General features: G+C 38.8%; 1 protein-coding gene across 2 annotated transcripts in view; it reads left to right on the top strand.

The window, feature by feature from the left end:
* Positions 1–12,245, top strand: part of GATB (glutamyl-tRNA amidotransferase subunit B) — a 178,691-nt gene that overhangs the window by 93,390 nt on the left and 73,056 nt on the right. For both annotated transcript variants that reach the window (XR_004539110.1, XM_033940686.1), the window contains exon 6: positions 2,142–2,255. Coding sequence is in view for 1 of the 2 variants with exons in the window: in XM_033940686.1 (XP_033796577.1) it covers positions 2,142–2,255 (114 nt within the window). In the remaining variant the exon portion in view is untranslated. The remainder of the gene's footprint in view (positions 1–2,141; positions 2,256–12,245) is intronic.

Genomic DNA, 12,245 nt, shown 5'->3' with positions numbered 1-12,245 from the left:
TAGACTAAGTCAAAACAGGTATAAGTGCCGAAAAAGGGGCCACTGAGCTGATTATGGCTGCCGCGATCAGCTCAGCGTCCCTGGAAATCCTGCCTACCACCTACCACAACGCTCACGGTAGGAGAGATGGCTCATCTCCCCTACCGCGATAATGATCCTGAAGTGTTGCCAACCGCGGCACTTTGGATCGCTATCGCAGCAGGAGAGAGAGCCAATCTCTCCTGCTGCGATCCACCCTCTCCTGCCCCGATCGGATTGGGCAGGATAGAGCCCAACCCCTCCTGCCCCGAAGCAGCCCCGCATCCGCCCGATCTAATATGGGCAGGAGGGAGCCCAACCTGTCCTGCCCAGCTACCCCTCACCCCTCCCCTGCGACAAGATCCGGGCAGGAGGGAACCCATCCCCTCCTGTCCGGCAACCCTCCCCCCCCTCGACAAGATCCGGGCAGGAGGGAGCCCAACCTGCCAATCAGGCCCTAAAGCCTGCCATTCTGCGAGCCTGCTGGACAGATGAGTTTGGGACCCGTCCATCCGGTTCAGGGGGCGGTCATGGGGGGGGTTGCATCAGGGCAGGAGAGTCTGGGATCCCTCCTGCCCCTTTTTTGGGGGGGGTGGAGGGTAGAGGTCATCGGGGCAGGAGGAGTTGTGCTCCCTCCTGCCTGGATCTTGTCGCAGGGGGGGTCACCAGGCAGGAGGGGTTGGGCTCCCTCCTGCCCATATTGGATCGGGCGGGTGCGGGGCTGCGTTGGGGCAGGAGGGGTTGGGCTCCATTCAGTGTATCAACTTTGAGATAAGTTATTTAAGGTTTCTATACCATAAATTATTTAAAATAATTATAAAAATAAAGATATGATAGAAGAGTGACCGATGAGGCTGACTACGGTATAGCTTGGGCTTTCCATGAAATATGAAGTCCAAGTGTAGCCACTGAGGTCACATGAGAACTGCATGTCAAGATGTTACATTTAAATAGTGTTTACTGAATGGCTAAGAGATCTATAGAAGAATTGAAGTAAACAATACAAGAATATAATACAATACAGTGAGAGTGTGATATTGGCTTTTTGATTGATTGAAAGTTTTTCTGCCATAATTGAACATGTAAAAATACGTCATGGGCACAATTTGGACGTCTGGGGCTAGACCTTTTTTAATAAAAAAATAAGTGCCAAAAAGGGGCCCAAACTGACCAGATAATCACTGAAGGGATGTAAGCAAGAATTCTCACACTCCCCCAGTGGTTACTGACCCCCTCCCACCCCCTAAAGAGGTGAAACAATACATATCAATATGATAGCTTCAGATGTTATGGCCAGCCCTAGTAGAACAGCAAGCAGGACTCTGGAGTAGCCTAGTGGCCGTGGTAGTCAACTATAGAGATTGGGACTCAGACCTATATCTCACTCTTAACTACTACAGTTATAGTGGAATTTGTGAGCCTTCCAAAAGCCACCTGAATCCCTGCTGTACCTAGATATGTTACACCTGCAGGCATAAAGGTCTATTGGTGTGATTTACAGTTGGGTCCATTCTTCCCGATCTAGGTGCCTACTGGTAAACACCATTTATAGAATTAGGCCCTAAATGTTAGACATTAAGGAAGCAAAATTTGAAGTTTTTCTTACAGGTAGATGCCTGCTTATCTGCATAAGAACATGTCTGTCCTTTGTGTGGGTAAAAATAAACATGCTGTTTCACAATGCATGCGTAAAAACATGAATGGGATTAAGTCAGGGGAGGGATAATATGTATGATTGTACTTTACAGTGGTCAGGCCTTGGGCCTGCAAGCCCTGACATTAGTATCGTCAGTAAAAGAACTTTGTATTCTGTTGGTAGGTGGAAATTAAGGCTCCTTTTATGAAGGTGCGCTAAGCGTTTTAGCGCACGCACTGGATTAACGCGTGCTATAGCGTGCGCTAGCCAAAAATGTACCACCTGCTCAAAAGGCGATTTAGCGCGCGCTATTCCGCGCTTTAAGGCCTTAACACGCCTTCGTAAAAGGAGCCCTTAGTCTTAGACATCACTATTGAAACTTAGCTCTTAAATGTTTGATTCAGAATTTTATCATTTGTAAGAGCTTTATGAAGATTCAAAAAGAGAAAGGGGAAATCCTCACTGATTACAACTTTTCTGCTTCCAGAGGGACAACTGAGGGTTGATGCAAACGTATCTGTCCATCGCCCTGGTGAGCCTTATGGAGTACGAGCCGAAGTAAAGAACATCAACAGTGCTCGATTCCTGGCAAAAGCCATAGGTAAAGATTATTCTTCACGTCTTCAAAATATTTTCTGTGATTGCGCCTCATTTTACTGCTATTTCTTCACTCTGAATTATTTCTAAATTCTGACACCTTTAATTACCTCAAGAATTAAGACAGCAGTTGATGAAAACATATGCCCAAATAAAAGGGAAATTATATATATTAAAGCAAAAAAAGAAAAAAACTTCCCTTTCACTAACTACAAAGCTTTCACATGAATATTTTTAGTGGTGGACCATAAAAAAGGGGGAAACACTTTAAAATCAAGCAGCTTGAAAAACACATGGCCTTTTGCTAAAGTGTAGCAAGTTTTTGCCCTTGCCACAGATCCATTCTCCACCCCCATCATCACAGTACATCTGATTTCCCTTCTGACATCACCCCCACAGCAGCCAATCCCCCATCATCACCTCGCCTTCCAATTTCCCCTCCTAACATCTCCCGCCTCCTGATCCCCCACAACAGTCACAACCCACTCCTAATCCCCACCCTGACCCTCCCCGAACTCCCCCTTGGAAACCTCCTGGGGGGGTCACCTTGATGGTAGTGTGATACACAATTGGCAGTGGACCTCCCCCTCCCCTAATGGGACTGTGGCAAGATTTAAAAAGCCCACCATGATCCCGAGCAGTCATCTTTCTTTCAGGTGATGCTAAATCTGGCCACACTATTGGAAGTTCTGACAAAGCTAGTGCGCAACACCAACTGGTGCTAAATGTTGGAATTTGCCTCTCCTTTGACTTGCCCTTGTCACTCCTGGTTCCTGCTCCTATCCATGTTAAGCAGGTTATACAGATTTTTATAGCACACTGATGGGTTCATACTGACTTCTACCCTTGCCAGCTGCTTAATATGGCTTAGTAAAAGAGCCTCATAGCCTTCAAACCTTAATTCATCCTCAGTTTTTATAAAATGCTGTTCTAACTTTTAGATGTTGGAATTAGAGAATGACACGGTGACAAAATTCATCACCGTTCCCGTCCCCACGGATAACCGCAGGAAATAATCCCATGTCATTTTCTAGTGTCTATTTCAACCTCGGTCCTTCTACACCAGCATTCTTCAAAGCAAAGCTTGTGGGTCAGTGGTTGTGGCCATTCATACTCTGATTCTTATGTGAGCCAAGGATAATGAAGCTATTGTGACATCACTGATGTGATTGGCTCTTAGGCACTGGTGGAACGAGGCATTATGACATCACAATATCTGCTCTGGATACCAGAGACTGTCATTCTGTAGTATCTATCTCAACCTCAGTCCTACACCAGCATTCTTCAAAGCAAAGCTTGTGGGTCAGTGGTTGTGGCCATTCATACTCTGATTCTTCCCTCTCTCCTTAAAGAATGACATGAAGATGGTTTCCTGCAGTTATCCGCGGGGACGGGAACGGTGATGAATTTTGTCACCGTGTCATTCTCTAGTTGGAATATCACAGTCTGACAGCTATCTGTTAGTAATTTGTAATTAATCTTTAAAATCCAGTATGGTATACTGGAGTGTCGCAAATTTTTAAAGAGGGTTCCAGTGGTGATTTGGCAAATTATAGACTAGTGAGGCCGACATTGATGCTGGTCAAAATGGTAGAGACTATTATAAAGAACAAAATTACAGAGCATATGCATAAGCATGGATTAATGAGACAAGGCCAATGTGGTTTTAGTCAAAGGAAATCTTGCCTCAACCAATCTAATACAGGGGTGAATAAACATGTGGATAAAGGTGAACCAGTTGATATTGTATATTTGGATTTTCAGAAGGCATTTGACAAAGTACCTCATGAAAGACCTCTGAGGAAATTAGAAAGTCATGGGATTGGAGGAAATGTGCTATTATGGATTAAGAACAGGTTAAAAGATAGGAAACGGAGAGTAGAAATAAATGGTCAATATTCTCAATGGGGAAGGGTAAATAGTGGGGTTGAAAAATAACTGTCACAACCCCCCACAACTTACATTCAAAGTACCAAAAATAGCTATGTGTATACTGGAGGAGAACTGAAGGAGAACTAAAAGAAAGCTGAAAGCAGAATTATAATAGAGGAAAAGCCTCAGAACCTCATTAGGGATTAGGAAAAACCTCCCCTAACTAGAGAGGGTAAATCACTTCATCGGCATAAAACCTCCGATAGCAAAGTTATGCAATATCCTGATCTGGCTAATCGTTTACAATCTCAATGGAAGTTTATATAGTGGGGCTCCCCAGGGTTCTGTGCTGGGACTGCTGCGTTTTATCATATTTATCAGTGATCTAGAGATGGGAATAACAAGTGAGATAATTAAATTTAATGAAGGCACAAAGTTGTTAAATTGCAAGAGAATTGTGAAAATTTGCAAGAAGACTTGTGAGACTGGGCAGCAAAATGGCAAATGATGTTCAGTGTGAGCAAGTGCATAGTGATGCATGTTGGAAAGAGGAGCCCAAACTATAGCTATGTTATGCAGGGTTCCATGTTAGGAATCACCGCCCAGGAAAAGGATCTTGCTGTCATCACTGAAGATATGTTGATACTCTCAGCTCAATGTGCTGTGGCGGCAAAGAAAGCAAATAGAATGTTAGGAATTATCAGTAAAGGAATGAAAAACAAAAATGAAAAATAATATTCTTGTATTGCTCCATGGTGCGGCCGCACCTTGAATACTGCGTAATTTTGGTCTCCACATCTCAAAAAAGATATAACCGAGTTAGAAAAAGTACAGAGAAGGGCAAAGAAAATGATAAAGGGGATGGGACGACTGCTTGCCCTCAATCGGTAGCCTGGAATGTTGCTACTCTTTGGATTTTGGCCATGTACTTATGACCTGGATTAGCCACTGTGAGAACGGGCTACTGGGCTTGATGGACCATTGGTCTGACCCAATAAGGCTATTCTTATGTTCTTTATAAGGAAAGGCTAAAGTGTCTAGGGCTCTTCAGCCTGGAAGAGAGAAGGCTCAGGGGATATATGATAGTCTATAAAATTCAGAATGGAGTGGAATAGGAAGATGTGAATCACTTTATTTACTTTTTCCCAAAATATTAGGATTAGGAGGCATGCAATGAAGCTACTAAGAAGTAGATTTAAAACAAACCAGAGAAAATATATCTTCACTCAGTGTGTAATTGAACTCTGGAATTTATTGCCAGAGAATATGGTAAAAGCAGTTAGCTTAGCAAAGTTTAAAAATTTCCTAAAAGTCCTAAGCCACTATTAAGATAGACCTGGAGAAATCCACTCCTTATTCCTAGGATAAGCAGCATAAAATTTGTTTTACTTTTTTGGGATCTTGCCAGGTATTTGTGATCTGGGTTGGCTACTTTTGGAAACAGGGTACTGGGCTTGATAAACATTGTCTGTCCAAATATGGTAACATATCGGATTATGTAATAATCAAGATACTAGGACATCTTTTTTATGGAATACTTATTCTCCACATTACTTTTCATATTAATTTTTTTTTTTATAATTCTTTATTCATTTTCATATTTTACATGAAGTGTACAAAATATTGAGTTACAACTAATGAATACACAATATCACTTTTATATCTATTACATAATATTCTGAACAAATTTTTTTTATCCCCTCTCCCACCCCCCACCCTTCAAGTACTTTCCAATCACCTTATACATATTGTATACCATATTATAACATGTTATGTAAAATTATTTTCACTACCCCCCCTCCATGTGTGCCATAAAGAAGACAAGATAAAAGAAGAAAAGAAGAAGATAAATCCTACTATTCATTCAGTACAATACTTTGTCAATGGCCCCCATATTTTTATAAATTTAGGATATGTCCCTCTTTGTATTGCTATTACTCTTTCCATTTTGAATATATGACAAATTGTATTCCACCAAAATGTATAATTAAGGTTACTATGATTCTTCCAGTTATTGGTTATATGCTGAATGGCAACCCCTGTCATGACTAGTAAAAGCTTGTTATTTTCTGGTGAAATTTGACTTTTTTTTCTCATCATCATTCCAAATAACACTGTATCATATGATATTGCTACATGATTTTCCATCAATTTATTAATTTGTGGCTAAATTGCATTCCAAAAACTTTTAATGTAGGGACAATGATATAGTAAATGATCCAACATCCCAGGTTCCAGATTACAGTGCCAGCATTTATTGGACTTAGAACTATCTAATTTTTGCAAACGTGTAGGGGTCCAAAAAGCTCTATGTAATAAAAAGAACCAAGTTTGTCTCATAGATGCTGACAATGTACATCTCATTCTCCAAGACCAAATTAGTGGCCATTGAGATGCAGTAATTTGATGCTTAATCTCAATGCTCCAAATGTCTCTTAGACCATTTTTTTGTTTTTTATTCAAATATCCAGATATTAATTTATACCACAATGCGGCTTGATGCCCTAGGAAGTCTGCTTGGAAGCATAAGAACTCTAAACTATATTGATTATTCAATGTTTTCCATTCAGGGAACCCAACCTGAATGGCCTGCTTCAATTGCAACCATTTAAAACTTTGTTTTTTACTAAGACCAAATCTATGTTGCAATTGTGAAAATTCCAGCAGTTTACCTTCCGAAATAACATCATTCAGAGATCTAATGCCTGCAATAATCCAGTCCTTCCAAAGGATTTGAGCTCCGCCAATTTTAATCTTGGAGTTTATCCATAAAGACTGATTAGTTGACTTGTTTATTGGGACAGGTGTTAATTTACTAATAAACCTCAACGTTTTCCAAGTATCCATTAATATCTTATTTTCTCTGTATCTTCTAGGCATGTTGATACTTGGAAGATGAACTAAATTTAGGGGAAACATAAGGCGCCATTCCAAATATAACCAATCCGGTGCATTATCTATCAGTTCTGGGAGGATCCAATACATACCCTGATGTAAAATATAGGCTTGATGGTACCTATAAAAATTTGGAAAATTTACCCCTCCCTCCTTAATTGATTTTTGCAAAGATACCAAAGCTATTCTATGCGTTTTACCAAGCCAAAGAAATTTCGTTAAAATGCTATTAAACTTTTTATAAAAGGACCCCTGAAAATAAATAGGTATCATACTCATTTGGTAGCAAACTGCAGGCAAGATCATCATTTTAATAGTTTGAACTCTCCCCCACCAAGAAAGATGTAACGGATTCCATTGCTCACATAACTCTGTAACTCTTTTCAATACAAATTTTTCATTTTCTTTTACTGTATCTTCAATTGTATTTTTAACTTGAATGCCAAGATATTTAAATCCTTCTTCTTTCCATATGAACGGAAAAGCGTCAAATAATCCTTTTACACAATGAACATTTAAAGGTATAAGTTCAGACTTACTCCAATTAATTTTATAACCTGAAAATTTGCCAAACATATCAATTAATTCCAATAGACAAGATAAGGTAGACTCTGGATTCCTCAAATAAAGTAAAATATCATCCGCATAAGCCGAAATTTTATATTCCATATCAGAATATGGAATACCCTGTATCCCCCTTGCTTGCTGTATTGCTAACAATAAGGGTTCTAATACAACATCAAATAACAAAGGAGATAAAGGACAACCTTGTCTAACTCCCCTCTGCAATTGAAAACCATCAGATATCATATTATTAATATTTAATCTTGCAATCGGGAAGCTATACAATGTTTTTACCATTTGTATAAATCCAGAACCTATACCAAACCATTCTAAAGCCTGATACATAAAATTCCATTCTACCCTATCAAACGCTTTTTCTGCATCCAAGGAAACTGTAAAAGCCGGTTCATCCATTTTTTTTGATAAATTTAACATATAAAACAATAATCTAGAGTTATTAGAGGAATGTCTTTTAGCAACGAAACCCGTCTGATGCATGTCTATAATATGTGGGAGAGCTTTGGCTAATCTCAAAGCCAAAATTTTCGCCAAAAATTTATTATCCACATTTATTAAAGATATAGGCCTGTAGTTTGAAACCAAAGTAGGATCTTTATTTGGCTTAGGCAAAACAATTATTATTGATTCAGCCATAGTACCTTTAATATCACCTTTTATAAGTTGTGTCTGATATAAATTTAGTAAATATGGGGAAAGGACATTTTGAAATGTTTTATAAAATTCTACTGTATAACCATCACCACCTGGAGCGGATCCAACTCTAAGAGATCTCAACGCTGTTTCTAATTCTTTTAATGATATAGGTTCATCTAAACTCCGTTTTATATGATCAGGAACCTTAGGTCCAATAATTAAATCTAAAAAAATTTTACCATCTTTTTGCCTCTCCAAATAAGGCTTGGAAGAATACAGGTCCTTATAAAATTTTAGAAATTGCTTTAAAATTATATCCGTTTGATTGGTTATTATACCATTATCATCTTTTATCCCATTAATGTTAGTTCTTCTTTTTTTTGCTTTAAGATAATTTGCCAATAATCTTCCCGCCTTATTAGAATTTCCATAATACATTGTCTGTTTGGAAAACAAGTCTCTTCTTATCATTTTTGAAGCTAATTCGTTATATTTACCTTTTGCTTTCAAAAGAGCTTGTAATACATCATGTTCCCATTTGCTTACCAATTTAGTTTCTAGTATTTTAATTTCTTTTTCTAACTCTATATACTGTTTTTTAATCTGTTTCCTAACAAAAGCCGAATATGATATAATATGACCTCTCATAGTCGCTTTAAAAGCGTCCCATACATTTTCAATAGATGTATCTTCCACTAAATTAATTTGAAAGAAATCACTAATTTGTGTTTTAAAATTTTCCAAAAATTTTTCATCCACAAGCAATGCATTATCAAATCTCCAAAGAGGTCTTCTATTTTCTAATTGATCTAATTGTAAATCTATCCATACTCCCGCATGATCCGAAATGATAATGGGATCAATGGAAGCCTTAATCACTTGCTGCACCTTATGTGATGAAATAAAAATATAATCTATTCTTGAAAATGATTTATGAACCTGTGAACAAAATGAAAATTCCTGATCTTTAAAATGAAGAATACTCCATATATCCTTCAAATCACATGATTGAACCAAATTATCTAAACCTAAAGATTTTATACTTTTACCTGGTTTTTTATCCATTAATGGATCCATTACAGCATTAAAATCTCCAGCCACCACTAAATTAGAAGCAGCCAGTGGTAACAACATACTCTGCAATTTTTTAAAGAATTCTGATTGATTCGAATTAGGGGCATATATATTGAACAACGTCAGGGCATTATTTCCCATACTTATATCAACATGTAGCCATCTTCCATATGGGTCCAAATTTATTATCTTAAAATTGGCCATACACTTTTTATTTATAAGAACTGCTACTCCTGCTTTTTTACCCTCTGCTGGAGCAAAAAAAACATTCTTTCACCCACCCACCCGTTAGTTTCTGTGATTCCTTTATATTAAGATGGGTCTCCTGCAGACAATAAACATCCGCGTTTTGCTTCTTTAAAAATGATAATACCTTTTTCCTTTTGATTACATGATTCAGGCCATTGACATTAATAGAAAATATCTTAAAAGACATAATATATTTTATACTCCTTATCATAATCTTCCTCTTCCCTTCTTCCATAACTAAGATCTAAAAAACTTCTCCCCATGGCACACATTCTTACCTCCAAATTACCCAATCCCTTATTAATCTTTTCCTTAATCATCCTAGTAATATCTTTAATACCCACCTTCTTCCCCCCCCCCCAATATAATGACTGCTTAAGGACACACATTGGACAGTAATCCCAACTTCCCCCCTCCCCCCCAGGCAACCAATATTTATTAATAACCCCTTTATCCTTTATTGAGACAAACTCACTACCTCTCCACAATATATCTAATTATATCTCTCTTCTTTTTCCATTTTAAAGTAATTAATTTCTCTATCTATTATTTAACCTTTAGTCACATAACCATATTTATTTCTTAACATTCCATTAATGCATTTTTATCATTTCACCAATCTCTAATTCATTCCCCATACATTTTATTTCATTCAAGAAAATTCTATCATAGTCATATATTTAATAAAAAGTATCATTTTCCTATATCTTATATTATCTAATCCATCTTCTCCTCTCCTCCTTTAAATATCCAACAACAGTCTATTTTTCTATAGTTACTGAGGTGACATCTTTGAAAACCCCCCAAATATAAATGATAATTAACATTTTCTCTGCATATAGGGTGCTTTGTGTTGTTTTTTTAATTTTATGGTTATGAAATAAGATATTGTGTGTACATGAAAAATGAATGGAAGAAATTGGGGGCGGGGCTACGGCGGGATTGGGGGCAGGACTGAATATTAATAAATGTCCCGTTTTGATGAAAAAAATTAATGGTCAAGTTATTCATTCATCAAGTGCTTAACTTATGTCCCAGGTAAGTCCTACTTTGTAGTAACAGCACAAAGTACAATTTAGTCCCAGGCAGTCTTCAGTCCAAACACAAAACTCAGCATTGTGCAATGTTGCAGGTCTTCTCCCTTCTCTCCAAGCATTAAAGAGCGGAAGGTTACTGGATTTGCCAATTCAGCTCTTTGGAAAGTCAAAGAACAAAAATATAACCCACAAAACTCCCTACATGGATGTCTGGTAAAACCGACACCCAACCTTCAGGGTTTTCACCCACTCAAAAGTTCATTACCAATGTTGCCTAACTGCTCTTAAGCATTGTCCCAGTAGCAGGACAGCCAACACACAAAAACCCCAAAAAACAACTTTGCAAGGCAAACACACAGTCAGATCAGCTCACTTCCATGGCTTCTGGAAAAGCAAGCTCTGGCAGAGTACTCCAGTCCATGTCTTCTAATACCTGGTTCTCCTGTGTTTGTTCCTCTGCCTCTGGGTGTATCATTTCCACATCTGTGGGTTCCTGGGCTGGTGGAGGTTCCTTCCACATGGGAACTTCCCTGGACTGCCTTCCTCTCCGAGACAGACAGCTTTCTAACTGTTCCAGTGCTGCTGTGCCACGCCACGCCCTACTCGGGGGAAGGGCTTTCTTCTGCTGAGGCTGCCTTCTGCCCTGTTTGGCTAGCCCTTTCCAAAACGATAGATTTAAAGGGGCAATACCAGTTTTCACAGGATTATGGGCTAAGCCCTGCTTGAACACAGCCTGCGCTTCCTGATCTTGTTCCTGGCTTGCAGGCACATAGTGATCAGCCCTGACTAATTTCACCGGGCGGTTTCTGAGGTTTTCCATTGGCACCAGGCCAGTACTGGGATCAGGCTTGTGACAGTGTATACTGTGTGTACTTGTATTGCAAGACATTGCTTGTATATCAAGTTAAAATTGCAAACCAAGTTACTTGCATCCAGGGTTTTACTGTATATTCATTTGAAAGTATGTGACATGTACTGAATGTTGCCACCAGATAAGAGATGAGTGCAGCGGTCTCAGGTAGGGGAGAAGCAAAAAAAATGACATTTGAAATCACTGTTTCCCAGGTTGTCCATGGTTCGTTGCCATTGATGGGGAAGGCGGTGAATGCCATCAGCTGCATTTGAGACTACTTTGAAGGATGTTAACAGTTAAACCGTTTGAACTTGTACTTTGTTGTTCATGTTGTACACTGTATGCCATAATAAAACTATGATTTCAAATGTTATGTTTTTTGCTTCTCCCCTACCAGATACTCCTGCACTCATCTCTTATCTGGTAGCAACATTAAGAAATACATGTCACACACTGTATATATTAGATTTCCAGTGGGGTGCATTTTTGAGAGAGAAAAAAATAGTTTGCATGACTTATGAATCAACCCTCGTATAAGTCTCATGCAGAGAAGCTTGGGAAGAAAAGGGATGAACTTATAATAATTATTACTAGGGATTGCATTGTATCCCTAGACAAGCACTGATTGTCACCCCCTAAGAGTGGCTGTGATGCTAATGAAGCACTTGTGAATAGTAAAAAGACCGCAGTGCCAAAATAATGAAGGTTAAGGGACTTAGGATTGGATTCAGTAAATGGCACTCAGCATTCCAGGATTGGTGTCCATCATAGAATAGCGCATAGTGCCAGGGTCTGT

Source organism: Geotrypetes seraphini, chromosome 1, assembly GCF_902459505.1.
Source record: "Geotrypetes seraphini chromosome 1, aGeoSer1.1, whole genome shotgun sequence".
Lineage (NCBI taxonomy): Eukaryota > Metazoa > Chordata > Amphibia > Gymnophiona > Dermophiidae > Geotrypetes > Geotrypetes seraphini.
Note: the sequence above shows the minus strand (reverse complement) of the source record. Positions and strands in the feature narration are given on the sequence as shown.